At 37.3% G+C, this 16,843-nt stretch overlaps 1 protein-coding gene across 11 annotated transcripts in view; it reads right to left on the bottom strand.

Annotated features, from left to right (window-relative positions):
• The window catches only part of PLEKHG7 (pleckstrin homology and RhoGEF domain containing G7), a 101,692-nt gene that overhangs the window by 41,929 nt on the left and 42,920 nt on the right, over window positions 1-16,843 (bottom strand). For 8 of the 11 annotated variants that reach the window (XM_074226572.1, XM_074226575.1, XM_074226573.1 and 5 more), the window contains 5 exons: window positions 13,480-13,578; window positions 11,633-11,776; window positions 7,779-7,874; window positions 5,721-5,822; window positions 1,293-1,406 (listed from right to left, as the gene is read on the bottom strand). In XM_074226572.1, the coding sequence (XP_074082673.1) occupies window positions 1,293-1,406; window positions 5,721-5,822; window positions 7,779-7,874; window positions 11,633-11,776; window positions 13,480-13,578 (555 nt within the window). The remainder of the gene's footprint in view (window positions 1-1,292; window positions 1,407-5,720; window positions 5,823-7,778; window positions 7,875-11,632; window positions 11,777-13,479; window positions 13,579-16,843) is intronic. The other 3 variants (XM_074226578.1, XM_074226582.1, XM_074226579.1) reach the window with 2 other exon arrangements.

Genomic DNA, 16,843 nt, shown 5'->3' with positions numbered 1-16,843 from the left:
ACTAGGCCACCAGGAACTATATACTAAGTCCTAAGATTTTAAAGAAAGAAAAATGCAAAAAAAAATTCTAGGCCCATTCAAGCCAGAGACAGAGAAGTTTGAAGAGATTCAAAGAAGGGGGAGGCATTGGCAGTTAGGGAGACTGAGAGAGGTTTCTTGCAGAATGCCAGATTGAAACTGTCTTACAGGAATCCTGGAAAATGATGAGGAAGGTCACTGTAGGTCTAGACCTGATTCTCTCTACTCAGCTCTGCCTTTACCACACGTTCTATACTCTCTCCCTAGATGGAATTCTGGCCTCTTCTTCTACCTGGCTGCCCATAATTCCCCAATATATCCCGAAATTCATGAAGAACATTACAAAGGACCAAAATAAAATAGTCCCCATCAATCCATAGGTGTTAATTAAACACTTGACACTAAACTCAGGAGGATTTGAGTTCAAATCTGACCTCATACACTTGACCTTGAGCAAGTCACTTAACCCTGACTGCCTCATGTCCAAGGTCATCTCCAGTTGTCCTGATTCATATTTGGCCACTGGACCTGGATGGCTCTGGAGGAGAAAGGGAGGCTGGGACTTAGCTCAACGCCCCCAAGCTCCAATCCAATTCATAGGCATGTATGTTATAATATCACTTCCCTGATGTCATAGTCTTCTTTGAGAATGAAGGACAAAATATCAGAATCCATTATTCTAAGCCAGATAATATGCTGCTTGTTTGATCCTATCAGTTAATTGCAAAGAGTGATAGATTTGGGGTCAAAGAACTGGGTTGGAATTGCAGTTCCTCTTACTGTCTTCCTGGGGATAGGAATGGCTGAAAGAAAGGGAAAGAGAAGAGAAAGAGGGGAGGCAGGGGTGGGGAGAGAAAGCAGGAGAGATTGCAGTCCTTAATTCTCTGAGACATCATCCTTCCTTCCTCCCTTTTTCCCTCCCTCCCTTCTTTCCTTCCTTCCTTCCTTCCTTCCTTCCTTCCTTCCTTCCTTCCTTCCTTCCTTCCTCCCTCCCTCCCTCCCTCCCTCCCTCCCTCCCTTCCTTCCTTCCTTCCTTCCTTCCTTCCTTCCTTCCTTCCTTCCTTCCTTCCTTCCTTCCTTCCTCTCTTTCCCTTTTTTCTTTGTTGTTTCCTTCTTCCCCCTTATGGTTTCCTGCTGTATTTGACTTATTTATCTGTACTCTTTTCTCCTCCCTGATACTAAATATTGCTACAATCAGTGCCCATTTTCCATTAACCTCAAAGAGTCTTAGAAGAAGGGAGAAATTCAGAATGAAAAATCAAGGCTCACATTACCTTTAAATAGATTCCAAAGTCTTCTCTCTGTCTTAAGCTCTCGAGATAGAAGATGGCGGAGGTGTAATTAAGGCAGTAAATCTGGTGGCTCTGACAGAGGCTCCCTCGGAAATGCTGTAAGAACAAAATACAGAACCTAAGTCCCATGAGCAAACAATCTCTGCCAGTGGGAAGGCAGCATCACAGAGTGGCCAGAGAGCTGGCCTCAGAGTCAGGAAGACCTGGGTCCAAGCCCTGGCTGGATGACTCTGGGTAACTCATGTCGCTTCTCAATGCCTGGGATGACTTTCTAAACTACGAGTTGTAGAACAATGCTTCCTGGGAGTTCTCTCACAAGTCAAACACTGGCCCTCAGATTCCACTTGTTTAGTAAATATTTAAGTGTTTATTATATTCAAGGAGAATCAAGATGGGCCAAGTCCTAAACTAGGGATTAGGGAGATGATTCCTAGTGGTGTTGGACACTTCTTTCATGTGACCCTGGACAAGTCACGAAAGCTCAATGATTTTTAGCTACTTCCAAAGGATGTATCTAGGGAGGCAGCACACTGCCATGGAAAAGATGTTTCATATGCTTTGCTTTGGTTCACTGCCCCATCTTCCCACTCCCTGCTTGTGTGACTTTGGGCAAGCAGCTTTTTGGGGGTCTGAGTTCTTCATCGTTCTAATGAACTAAATGATTGTCTTTCAGTCTATGAACCTGTACTCTACTATGTCACAATGGGTGGTGATCTGCCTTGGTAAAGGGAGTGCTCACCAGGAATGTAAGATGGAATCACAAAATCTTTCCTAGGGTGGCACATAATCAAGGTGCTTTAAAAGACACTAAGTGGGATTATAAAAGATAAGACATGGTTCCTGCCTCCAAAGAGTTGAGGCTTTGAGTAAATATCTCTTCCATTCATCGAAGTGGATGCATGTGTGAATATGATTTCTTTTTTATGATGTGAAAGTACTACTGGGGGCAATAGCAATCCATATTTTTGAAGGGATTTGAGCTTTTGAAGGCACTCACTAGAGAGGTTAGAATATTGGGTCTGAGTTCAAATCTAGCCCCAGATACTTAAAAACTGTGGTTTTGGGCCTGTTACTTATCCTCTGTTTGCCTCAGTTTCCTCATTTGTAGTAGTACTTATTTCCTCAGGTTGTTTTGAAAATCAAATGAGATAATAATTGAAAAACTATGTATGTGAAAAAACACCTAGTAGGGACAATAGAAATGCTGGCTATTATTATTATTACTATTATTATTAATTAAACTCTCTGGGCTTCATTTTTCTCATCCATAAAATGATAAGGCAGAATGAGATGATCACTAATATCTTCAATGTCCATAATGTCCTCTGATGTCTATAACATTCTATATGACCCCTTGTAATAGATGACTCTCGGAGCAAAAAATCACATGGTAATAGAGGAAGACTTAAGACAAGGATAAATGATTTGATTTGAGCATTAGAGGAAAGGAGATGATGATAGGCAAGTGGCAAGATTGGCAAGAGCAGGAAGCGGATGATGGAGAAAACCAATACAAGTTAAGTTTTAAGCACGGTGTCATCCCTCTCACCTAATAAGAAGTTAGGGAACACAGTATCTTCCCTCTGTTAACACCCATTGCTCCTGTCTAAAGCTCATTGGCATATAGTTGCTTGCATGTTGTCTGTGGCTTTGGATAAGTTCCTTGTGGGTAGGGGTCACATTTTTTCCCTTTCTTTGTATGGAGAGTGCCCAACACATAGTAGGTGTTTAAGAAATGCTTGCTGACTAACTGGCTGACAGAAAGGAAGGGAATTATTCTGACTCTAATCTATGAGCACACGGATTTTGAGTAACTGCAATGGTCTTGAGTAATCCACAGGATATCTTGCCACTTGACTTTGATAACTCCGGAAGAGGAAAGAGCAGAGTGACTTTGCCCAGCCCTCCCTCACTTAAATCCAATTCACTTGCAAGGTGTGACATCACCTTCTCGATGTCGTGGTCCTCATTGAGAATGAAGGGCAAACAACAGCTATAACGAGGATAGTATATTTAGAATTGGAAGGAACTTAAAGATATCATTGATATGAAGACTCTTTTATTTCATGGTTAAGAAAGCTGTGGGGACAGCTAGGTGGTGCAGTGGACAGAGCACCAGTCCTGGAATCAGGAATACCTGAGTTCAAATCTGACCTCAGATACTTAATAATTGCTTAGCTATGTGACCTTGGGCAAGCCACTTAACCCCATAGCTTTCATTAATTAAATAATCAAATAATTAAATAAATAAAGAAGAAATCTGTGGCCCAGAGAGGTAAGTGATTTGTTGATTGATGCACAGCTCCTGAGTATCTGAGGCATCATTCACATCTTGGTCGACCTTACTCCATGTTAAACGCTAGGAGTATTTGCTGCCTCTGCCCCACGGTCCTTATTTTACAAAATAATATACTTCTAAGTAGCAGCTCTGAGATTGGAACCCAGGTTCAACCCAACCAGACATTCAATTAATCAACAAGCATTTATTCAATACCTACTGTATATCAGACCTTCTGATAGACCATTACTCTTTCTGCTGTCTTAATTGCTTCCAGCTCGTCAGAGAATATTTTTTAAAAAATGAAATCTTAAGTTAGAACTATTTTTAACACTTGGGTAGTTAGATAGCACAGTGGAAAAGGCACTGGCCTTAGAGTCAGGAGCATGGGTGTTTGAATCCAGCCTCAAACACTTTGCATTGATTAGCTGTGTGAACTTGGGCAAGTCACTTAACTCTGAGTACCGCATCTGGGATCATCTCTAATTGTCCTGATTCATATGTGACCACTGGACCCAGATGACTCTGGAGGAGAAAGGGAGGCTGGTGACTTAACACAGCACCTCTTCACTCAAATCCAATTCATTGTCATAGCATCACTTCCCTGATGCCATGGTCTTCCTTGAGAATAAAGGACAAACTTCATCATAAGCTAGGTTGCTCAGGAACAGAGAATCGATGGAGGCAGAAATTTACAAGATATTTACAAGACCCTGAGCAAAGTACTTAATCTCTCTTCCTCAGTTTCCTTATCTGTAAAATGAGGATAATAACTAGCTCTACCTCACATTGTTATGTGCATTAAATGTGATTTTATATATAAATATATGATGAATAGATATTTGCAAAACACTTATATATACATTTATGTATATAATACATCTAGATTATATATAATATATTGTGTCATATATTATATACATATATTAGATATAATATTTTATTTATACATGTATATTATTTATGTATTATATATATTTATACATATATGTATTATATATTATACATAATATATGTTGTTTATGTATAATGTATACATATTATATAATATGTATATATAATATACATTTTACACATTATTTGTTATTTATTATATATGTATTATATATTATATACTATATATTGTATTATTTATGTGTAAATAAATACTACAATATGTAATCCAGATGTATTGCATAAATGTATGTATGTATATATACGTGCTTTGCAAATCTTAAATTGTGACATAAATGTTAGCTATTATTTTTGTTATGATGATGATGATGATGATGATGATGATGATGATGATGGCGTGTGTATATTCTCAGCATTTGCTTAGGAAAAACTGAGAGTATCTTTCAGGCACAGCTATGGTTACTTTTTCCTTTGTCCTCCCCCCTCTAGACTAAACACAACAGCAGAATCACTAGGGCTTTAATGGATTCATAGTTTTGTTTTGTTTCCCTGGGAGTAGTTGATACTTTTCAGAAGACCAAGTGAACCATAGCATTAGTGAACTCCAAACTCTTGCCTTGAATATTGCTCAATATTGCTCACACATTTTTCCTAGATTTGTTTATTAATAAAGTACACCCCAGGGGGGGAACTAGGTGGCACAGTGGATAGAGCACCAGCCCTGGAGTCTGGAGGATTTGAGTTCAAAACTGATCTCAGACAATGGAGATTTACTAGCTTTGTGACCTTGAGCAAGTCACTTAACCCTTTTGTCTCATAAAAACCAAAAGAAAAAATCAAAAGAAAATAAAGTACAGCCCAGAGATGAACACAGTGGGAAGACAAATCTTTCAGCAGATTACATTTGATGATTTTGATTTTGATTGGGAAGAAGGGAGGAGGGGTGATTTTTTTCCCCTCACTCCAGAAAAATCTAGGAATATATCAAATCTCAGGAAAGAGGGGATGGGTCTACATGGAGACTTCATTATTGCAGGGTTAGGAACATCAAGGTCTCTCTCAGTTATTTTACCTTTTTTATTTTGGATTTTGCAAAGCAGTGGGGTTAAGTGACTTGCCCAAGGCCACACAGCTAGGTCATTATTAAGTGTCTGAGACTGGATTTGAACCCAGGTACTCCTGACTCCAGGGCTGGTCTCTATTCACTGTGCCACATAGCAGGCCCTTAGATATTTTACCTTGGAGAGCACAGAGATGAAATCCATGGAGGATGAAGAGCCAGAAGAATTGATGTAGTCCTTGATGGTGCTGAAAAAACAGCTCAGGAAGCCAAGACTGACCTGAGGGCAGACCAAGGGTTAGACAATGACCTTGACCTTCTGAAATTCAATGAATGGGAATGACCCTTCTGGTGGATTCCTGCCAGGAAAATGGGTTGTAGTTTTCCACTTCATTGCATAATGGATTGATAGGAATCAGTACTCTTTGATCTTCTTGTTTATTTATTTTTAAGTGAAAGAAAGATCTATGTTAAGAGAGTTCATTCACTTAGGAATACAATCTTTTGATGTGTGTTGGCAATCTTTGGGAATGTGTTTCCAGTTACTTAAATATTACTTACATATGGGGATGTGGAATCAGCTCAAGACAAAGGGCAATTACTACTTATAGTCTTGTGTAATGAATTTCATCTCACAAAATAGGAAAACATTAGACCTGAACACCTAGGCTTTCCTAAATTTCATCATATATATATATATATATACATATATATATATGTATATATATATATATGTATATATATATATGTATGTATATGTATGTATGTATGTATGTATGTATGTATATGTATATCACCAGGGGCTTTAATGGATTTGAAGTTTTGCTTTCTTTCCCTGGGAGAAGCTGATACTTCTCAGAAGTTTGAAATTTCATCATTCTCCATGTATGATGGGGAAAGGGCAGGCATATCCTCTATTCTCAGGTTGACCAAATTCAGTCGGTGTTTCCTTAGCAACAGACTCACTCCACTGTCAAATCACAAGACTTAATTCACTGGCATGTTCATATGTAAGCATTTATAATGCCGCCCCCATCTGTATTTCATATATTGTCTAACTCCCTGGAGGATGCAAACTGCTTGAGGGCCGGAACAGTTTTCTTTCTCTTTTTTGTATTTCTAGTATCCAACACAGTCCCTGGCACTTAGTAGACTCTTAGACGAGTTGTTACTTTTCAGTTGTGTATGACGCTTTGTGACCCACTTTAGGATTTTCTTGGCAGAGATACTGGAAAGATTTGCCATTTTCTTCTCTAGCTCTTGAGACATCTGAGGCAAATAGGGTTAAGTGACTTACTCAAGGTCACAGAGCTACTAAGTGTCTGAGGTCTGATTTGAACTCAGATCTGCCTAACTCCATTCTCTATTCACTGAGTCAGCAGGCTGCCCCTCTTAGACGGATGTCTAAACTGACAGAGCTCTGGGTCTCGAGTCAGGATAATGCCTCAGATGTTTCTTGATTGTGTGACCCTGGGAAAATTATTGAGTGTTTAGCTTCACTTTGTAAAATTGAGGTGGTTCGCCTCTTAGTCTTGTTTTAATATTATGATCCAATGTACTACTTCAACTGGCTCACAAGAAGGGATTTTTAAGTTTTCAGTGTGAGCATTTATACTTCATAAATCAGTGAATACTACAACTCAGGGCTTGATTTATTGTGTTGTTGATTGTATGGACTTAAGGAAGTTATTGAGAAAATGATAATAATGCAGATTAAACTTAAAATGGGTCTACTGTTCTTTTTTTTTTTAACATTTAGAGAGCTGGTTGTTAAACATTTATCAGTATACCCCTTCCCTAAACCTTCTGGCACTCAGTCCCATTGCTTTGCCCAAAGAAATTGGGACTCTGGTTATCCTTGAATAATGGTGCAAGCTGAAATATTGTTTATTTTTTCTTGTTTAATTAATAATTTTTGCTTTTTTAAAAAATAATTGGCATTTTTACATATACTTATTCCTCCCCCTCCCCCCTATCTTTATAATCCTACTCTTGCAACAGAGAAAAAAGATTAAGCAAAATCAATCACATGTGACAGTCCTATCCTGCAACCATAATGATACACATTTTCAAGGAAAGAAAGGAATTGTGAAATGCATCCAAGTTGAACTTGTTAGAATTCCACCCACTAGAATGGATTAAAGCTAGATAATTTTCAAGTATTTTCCATGAGTTGTAACCAATCATCTTTGTTCCACAGATCGCCTACACTTAGATTTCCCCATCATTTCCTCACCTGACTTAATTCTTCAAGGTTTGCAAAAAGTCTCCATAAATCCACATCCAAGAGGCATTCATAGTTTTGCAGATATTTGAGTGTATTCATAAAAACCTAAGAAAAACCCCGGAGAAATTCCCATTATTTCTGCTTTATGTATCTGTAGCTTCCCTTTTGTGAGGCTGTGGCACTCTGTCTCCCTTTGCATTGCCTTAGAAAATAATTCACAAGTACAATTTTTTAGGTTTCAGAAAGTTAGAGAATTCAAAGGATCCCTTTTCTCTCATTTCAGTAGAATGGGATATATTCAGATCCTACACTTTAATATGGAAATCTGGATGCTAATGGGACCTGGCTGATGGTGTTCTCAAGGAAAAAGAAACTACTTAAAGGGAATGGATTTCTGATCTCTAAAGATACCACCTAGATATTTTCTGTATCCATAAATAAGAGCAAAAGCCAAAGGGCAGAATATAACATTGCTTTCTCTTTATTCCCTTGCCTACAATCTAGTAAACATCTCCTTTATGTCCTCTATATTTAGAGCCAGAATGAACTTTAAAGATCATCTGTTTCAGTCCTCTAATTTTATAAATAAGGAAACTATTGGTTGAATCTCATTTTAGATGAAAGCCATCTTACCAGGGAGATGATGTCACAACATGCATGTGAATCGGATATAAGTGAGGGAGGGCTGTTCAAAGTCACCAGCCTCACTCCCTTTCTCCCTCGGAGTCATTTGGATCCAGTGACTACATATAGATCAGAATGACTGGAGATGGTTCTAGAGACAGTGGGAGACCAAGATATTTCCAAGGTCTCAATTTGAAGATTCAGTAATAACCTATCTAGCCCAGGGTTACGACCCTGGAGTGACAAAGGTAGGTTTTGAATCCATTTCCTCTGATTCTGAATCCAAATCCTCTGACTCCATTGTTCCAGCGCTCAAGGGAATGAATACCACAGCAAAAATAAGTAAGTAGCTGTCATATGATTTCCATTTAAACCACCAAATACATTTCGTGGGTCCCTGTGCACCTTATTTCATCCAATTAGTTCGCTGGAGTGTAATAGCCCTGGACAAATCCTATCTCTGACACTAACTACATCTGTGATCATGAGCTACTTCACCTCAGTTTCCACATCTGTAAATGAGGTTTACAAGGCCTAAATAATGTATAAAAACATTTTTTGTTGTCAATTGTTTTTCAGTCATATCTGACCCTTCTTGATCATATTTGTATACCAGAGTGGGTTGCTATTTTCTTCTCTAGATCATTTTACAGATGAGGAAACTGAGGCCAAAAGGGTTAAGTGACTTGCCCAGCATCACTTTAAATTCAAGTTTTCCTGGTTCCCTATCCACTATATCACCCAGCTGACCTACAAAACATTTCACGAAATTTAAGACACTATAGGGAAACATTAACTATGGTTATTATAATGTAAGAACATTGGATTTGAAGGGGAAAGATCAGTTTTTAATTTTTTTTCTATCATGTACAACCTATGTGACTTTAAGCAAATCATTTTGCTTCTATGGTCTTTAGTTTCCTCAGATTCTAAATAAGAAGTTTGGACTAGCTATCCTCTGAGTTGCATCCTTTTTTTGGTTTAGTGATGAGGGCAAACTACCTCTCTGTTCTTTCACTCCAGTGAAATTCTATACTTTCAGCAGAAATATATGAGGGAGGCAATGAGAGGAGTCAAATCCTCTGAATTATTTTTTTTTAGAATCACACAATTCTAAGTTCTAATAAGCAGAGTCAGATCCTGCCCTTTATGTACTGGCAGTGATAAGAAAGAAAACGATAAAAACAAAGTATTCCTTTTTTTTTCTCCTTCCCTCCTCCATTTCCTTTAGGCTTCTATTACAAATCAGCTAATGGAGATTTCCACTGAAGACTTCTCTGAATGAAAAGTATGACAACTGGCGTTGTGTCACAATAAATTATAATTGTTTCACATTGTTTAGCAAATTTTTTAAGTTTGAATTTTTATTGTATGTAGTAGAAAAAGTACTGAATTTGCAGTCAGGGCCTGGGTTAAAATCCCAGACCTACTGCTTAGCCCTTTGTGACTTTGGGGAAGTCATCTTTTTTCTTTCTTTCTTGGATTTCCAGATGAAGAGGTCGGACTAGAAGTCCTCAAAAGGTCCTTTCCGTTCTAAATATGAGATCTTGGAATTATGAGCAGGGTTAAGGAATGCAAAGACAAGGAGACTGTTTGGGGTAGTGGAGAGAACTTGCGAATTCAAGCTAAGGTTGAATGAGTCCACTTCAACCACATTTGACTCTAGACACATTTCTTTACTTTTTTGAACCTCAATTCCTCATCTGTGAAATGAGGAATTTAGACTGGGTTACCTCCAAGCTCTTTCCCAGTATTCCATGGCAAGGAGATTAAAGATGAAAAAGACCAAAATATTTTTCTCTCAAAGACCATCAACCTCGCCCTGAGGAAATGTGGTACATTAGAAAGTGTTGGATTTAGTTTCAAAGGACTCAAGTTCAAATCTGAATTCCCTTCCTTACTATATGTGGGACCTAAAGTAAGTCATTGAACTCCAAAGAACTCAATATCTTTTTTTCTATAAAATGAGGAGTCAAACTAGATGACTTTTAAGATCATAGCAGTCCTAAATCTATGATTCTATCATTGCTTTCCTCTTCTTATTAATCATATAACACTTTGATTTTTATAAATTTTTTTAATACCTTAGCTCACTTGGTGCTAATAATAAGCCTGTGAAGAAGGTAAGTACATCTTACAGATGAGGAAACTGAGGTTCAAATACTTACTATTTACAGTATATGAGATTCTATTTCCTCTTTCTATGCTTTTACTCAGTCTGTCCACCTGCAGCAATATTCTCTTTTTACCTCTTGAAATCCTTAGGGATAAATCTAGACTTATAATGTCGTTGGGATAGGGAACTTGCAGAAGAGGAAATATCTTTTACCAGTCCAGATTGGCACCTTCTCTACAACTTGCAGAGGATTACCTGAAGGTCAATGAGAGGCTAAGGGATTTGTCCAGGAATACATAGCCAGCATGCATCAGAGAAAACTGGATCTTTCTTATTCTGAGGTCAGATTTCTGATCTCTCTTCCAAACTGCTTCAAATCTCTCTTTTTTTTTTAGTTTTTTTTTGCAAGGTAATGGGGTTAAGTGACTTGCCCAAGGTCACACAGCTAGGTAATTATTAAGTGTCTGAGGTCAGATTTGAACTCAGATCCTCCTGACTCCAGGGCCAGTGCTCTATCCACTGTCAAATCTCTTTTTGGTTTCAAGGTTTAGCTCATATAATTTGTTACAAAGGCTCTTCTTCAATTTCCTCCATTGATAATAGCTAATATTTATAGGGTATTTTAAAGTTTTCAATGATTTCATTTGATTCTTACAACAACTCTGGGAGATAGACACTATTATTATCTCCATTTTGCAGTTGAGGAGAAAATTGAGGCAGAAACAGATTAAGTGATTTGCTCAGGTTCACACAACTACTAAGTGTCTGAGGTTGGATTTGAACTCAGGTTTTTCCCTTCTCTAGGTTTAGTTCTACATCTATTGTACCACCTAGCTGCAGTAGTTAGAATTCTCTCTTTAAAATTACTCTATTGATTTTCTGTATTTTATGTTTACCAACCCAGGCATGTATTGTCTCCTCTCATAGTATCTGAGTTTCTGGGGTCAGGAAACGTTTAATTCCTAATGCTTAACACGTGGTAAGCATAATAAATCCTCTCCAAATTTAATGAAATGACTTAATTTTCTTAAATAGCAAAACCGACTCCTAAGGAGCTAGCAACATCTGTTAATGTTTTTTTTTTTTAACATGAATTTGTTAATGAAGTAAAATAGAGCATTACCATCTTAAGAACTAGCAAGTGGTCTAAATAATAGGTGCATTCACTGGTGAAGAGTTCCCACACAGCTTCTTGTTGCTTTCTCAAGTCTGATGTCTCATCGGGAAGTTTGTCATGTCTTCCCAGAACTTCTTCCCAGGTCTTATCCTATATACAGTGAGAAAAAGAACAAAAGTCTTTCATTTCTCTTGACTGACAGGACTTTGCTGTTATTTTAGTGTGGCGGTCGTGATGGTGCAAGGGACTTGCAAAAATATATTTATATGTAACAGAAAAATCATTAGCTCTGAAGCTAGAGATTGTGAGTTTAAACCCGCTTCTGATACTTATTCCCTAAGTAACCATTGGGAAATCAATCTCCCTAAACCTCAGTTTCCTCATCAGTAAATGGGAGTTGGATTGAATGATCTCTGATGTTCTTTCAATGCTATAGCTATGATCTGTGATTGATTTTTTCTCATTGATGGCCTATGATCTGTGACTGATTTTTTTTCTCATTGATGGCCCCAAGTATTGTTTATCAATTTATTCTTCAGAATACAGAGGATATGTTGTTGTTCAATCATTTTTCAGTGGTGAAGCACAAAGTCCGGCCCAGGTTCTTTTCAGACATATAAGTCGAGTCTGACTTTGGGGTTTTCTTGGTAAAGTTACTAGAGTGGTTTGCCAGGTGAGCCTTTTCCAGCTCATTTTACAGATGAGGAAACTGAGACAAATAGGGTTAAGTAACCTTCCCAGGGTAATGCAGCTAGGAAGGGTCTGAGGTCAGATTTTAGCTCCAGAAGATGAGTTTTCTAGACTCCAGATCTGGAACTCTAACTACTTTATTTGTAAAGTGTTTATCCATGGTAGGTGATTAATAAAAAAAAAAAAACTCCATCTCTTGTCTCTCTCTTTCTTAGAATTGACACATAATATATTTTTTTTTTTGCTGAATTAAACAGAATCATTGAGTTTATAATGTAACTACTTGCCCTATTTTAGCACATAGGGAATTCTTCTATCAGTATAGGTCAGAAGCTATCTTACAACTTAGAGTCTTAGAGAGTTGCCTGGGGCCATAGAGTCATTAATATACTTCTATTGACTTTTTTTTTTTAGTTTTTATAAGGCAGTGGGGTTGTGACTTGCCCAAGGTCACACAACTAGGCAGTTATTATGTGTCTGAGACTGGATTTAAACTCAGGTCCTTCTGACTCCAGGCTGGTGCTCAATCTACTGTGCCACCTAGCTTTTTAAAGCAAAAGTGAATTTAATTCATTTTATTTTGAGGCCTCTATCTGTGTTATTCTCAGGTAGCTCTTCATGGTGTGGTTGCAATGTGGCTACCTAAAGTCTCTGCAATCAGAACTTAAATACTGTAGCACACATTCGATGGAAAGGGCTTCAGGTATGAATCTAATAATGGCCCTAGTATGTTAATCACTTGAACATCAGACTAGGTAAGGACAGAGACACTCATGGCCAAGAACCACAGGGGATGGGTGAATTTCTTTGGCTTTAGCAACTCAAGAATACCACCTTCTGAGACATGGAAGGATTGAGGATATGTGTTGGTGGAGGGAACACTTGCTCTGATGAAATCCTGAATCTTGGGTGGTATTGAAGTATTAGATGGAGATATTCTGGGGAAATTTTAGACTATATTTTAATGTTTCAATTGGGTGAACACGTGTGCATCTTGAAAACCAGGTAATTCTAACAAAAGAACTGATAGTCTTTGCTTTTGAGCCTCCAAAAGAGGCTAATAGAAACCAATCACCACCTTAATTTGAATTCAGTTCCATTCAAGAAAGGAAGAGGTTTAATACAAAGAGGAGTCAATGGGATGCATGTATTTGAGTTGATACCTTCAAGCTGTGAAACTCGTATCCGCTGTAGTCTGCAATCTTAATGGTAGAAAGGCAATTTTCCAGGTCAAATGCTTGCTTTTGTTTATCTTTGCTCTGCTTAAAAAAACAAAAAAGCATTGTAGATTAATTCCTTAATGATATAAACAAAATGGTAGCTTCAATAATTTAATTGAATAATTTTTTAATTTTTTTTGTTCCTTACAGTATCTGGCATCTGTGCCAAGTCTACTGCAGACAAGTTGGATATAAAGTGAAAATAATGGTAGAATCAAAATGAGGAAGCTTTGGGGTCAAATCCAAGCTTCAATGTGCCTTTGGACACTTATACTCTCTGCATGTTTTCTCACCTATAAAATTTAGTTCAGCAAGTATTTATTAACATCTTATGAGGTAGCATTGCATAATGCATACTGAGTAGGTAGGAAGGCTTGGGTTCAAGATCCATCTCTGACACATGTGGAATACTACCCTGGTGGGTTTTTCCTTGAAGAGTACTTACCCCTTTAAAGAGTTCAGTTTTGCAATTTAACCAGGAAGGATGTGTTAAATGAAAAATAATGTATGAGAGTCTTAAAGCCAAATTGACTGCATTCCAAATAGGCATTCATCAATGATTATTTTTCATCTTGTTTTTGTGTGCTGCTGGCAGTGAATCTAAGAACCAGTGGGGGCAAGGGGAAGGAGTCACATTTATTATATTGGACACAAATGGGATCAGGTTATCATCTCCCTGTCACCAATATCAATAGTAACTCCTCTATGAGGGCTGGTTCATATTTTCCAAACTCATGAAGATTAGTAGTAAAGGAAGATAATGAGTGTTCTCTTTGACTTCAAAGAAGGGAAGCCTTTTGTTCTTTCATAGTCACAAAGCATCTTGGGGATTGGTCTGGGGGAGGGGGCAGGAGGAAAGGAGATCCTACAGCATTTGGGACCCATGCCTTTTGTTGATGTCTGAAACCCATAGCAACTGAACTGTTGTGGAAACCAGTATATCAAGTGAGAAAAGAAACTCAGTGAGACAATGGGCTGTAGGAGTTGTGGGGGAGTAGGTACCAGTTGGCAAATCTTAGGTTCTGCAATTATTCGAGCTTCTGAGTACTTGGCAACCCTGAGAGGCCATACCACGAGGTTTCTTGGTGAAGAGGTCATAAACTGCTCCCTTCCTCCAGTTATGTTAACTCTTTCAGAGAATTAAGTGTTTGGGACGGGACAGTTACTGCTGAGTGCATTCAAATCCCACCTCTGATATTTGCTAGCTAGGCGATCCTGGACAAATTACTTAGCTGTCTCAATTTCCTCATCTATAAAATAAAGATAGTATGTTCTCTGAAGCCCTTTCCAGTTCTAAATATAAGATCTTAGGATCTTAAAATATATTCAGTAATGTTTTCATTTCCAAGGGAGTAATAATAAGCTCTGTGTGTGTGTGTGTGTGTGTGTCCTATAGCTGTGATTTGTTGTAGAGAGCTTCCTAGTGAAGTAACTCTACCATTGTAGGTCATCAAGTCCTTCAACTTTTAGTCTTACAGTAGCATTCTTAACATGGGATTTCTGAACTTAGTCTTTATTATTTTTATTATTATAGTCCAATTTTCCTTTGTAACCATGTTTTATTTTATGCACTTAAGAACATTATTTTAGTTCAAATTTATTTTATTTTATCCATTTGTTTTTATTTATTCATAAATAATATAGAATATATTATATATAATACATAAAATATATATGTTAAATATAGTTATTTTATACATTTATTTTATTTACCTATTAATGTCACATGTGATATATTTTCTATGTGACATTTATAAAATAATTATATTTTATATTAAGTAGAAATATATATGCATTTTATTTTATGCAATTAAGAACATTATTTTGGTTTAGTTCCACCAGATTGTCAAATAAGTCCATGGATTTTGAGACGTGCATAAGTAGAGATATGAATAAATTATATGTTAGTTGAATGATTGATATGTCAAAGGAGGACTTTAATCCAGGTTTTTAAGAGAGATTTTCTAGGGAATGGGGAAGAGGATATCTAGTCATTTTACCAAAACCATTAGCATTTACCCCAAAGGGCAGTATTTATCTAAAACCAAGGCTTATGACATTTAGATTCCTAATCATTTTCCATTTCTAGAACACTTTCCCTGCCCTCCATCACTTCCCAGAATCTTTAGCTTCCTTCTAGATTTGACCTACATGCCACTTCCAAAGGGAGCCCTTGGTGACCTTCCCCAATATTAGTACTATGCCCTTCCTGAAACCACCCTGCATCTTCTGTGTACATTCTTCATTTCTCAGTAAATTGTAAACTCCTTGAGGGTAGGGACTTTCTTTATCCTTGTGATACAAAGTATGTGCTTCATAAATATTTGTCAAATCAAATCCTCAATCACTTGGACTTTGATACTACTTCGAGGACTCTAATGATTACCTTTGAATGAAATAAAAATCTTTATTTTCAAACTCATCACCTTTTCCACACACTTAACATGCCAATGTATGTATGTTGTTGTTGCCTCTTTGTGATATCATTTAGGGTTTTCTTGGCAAAGATCCTGGAATGGTTTGCTGTTTCCTTTTCCAGGTCATTTGCCAGATGAGCAAACTGAGACAAGTAGCGTGAAGTGACTTGTCCAGGGTCACACAGCTGGTAATGTCTGAAGTCAAATTTGAACTTGGGAAGATGAGTCTCCCTGACTCCGAGTCTAGGACTCTATCTTTGTACTACCTTGCTGCCCCATTACATTGCATGCTAGCAGTTATTTAGAGTAGCAGATAAGCATAAGACTTGTATTTAGGAAGATTTGAGATGAAAACTTACTAGCTATGTTACCCTAGGCAACTCAATCTCTGTGCCTCAGTTTCACCCTGTAAAATTGGAATACTACCTACCTCACAGGGTTGTTGACTGTGTATATTTATGTATATTTATATATTTATATTTATAATATATATATATATATATATATATATATATATAAATAAATGCACCTACCTCACAGGGTTGTTGTAAGGATTAAATGAGTTACCATCTTTAAAATGCCTAAATATTAGTAATTAGTATTTTATTATTATTAATTTTATTATTATGTCTTCTTTATTAGACTGGGAACCCCAAGAAGATAAGGACCAGGTCTTCTAAATCCTTTTTCTCAACATTGCATTGATGCTTTGTAAAATAGAATCAAATATATGTAGGGGATTTTGGACAAAAACTAAAGAAAAACCTTCATTGAAAACATAAAGCAAGAAAGTAACATAAACTACTACTTTTGAAAAAAGGACTTGAGGTGAAATATCATGTTGAGGTAATGGGAAGTTAGTTCCATGGTAATAGTTCCATTGATAAAAT

This window comes from Macrotis lagotis, chromosome 2 (assembly GCF_037893015.1).
Source record: "Macrotis lagotis isolate mMagLag1 chromosome 2, bilby.v1.9.chrom.fasta, whole genome shotgun sequence".
NCBI lineage: Eukaryota > Metazoa > Chordata > Mammalia > Peramelemorphia > Peramelidae > Macrotis > Macrotis lagotis.
This window is presented reverse-complemented; position numbering and strand designations above follow the sequence as displayed.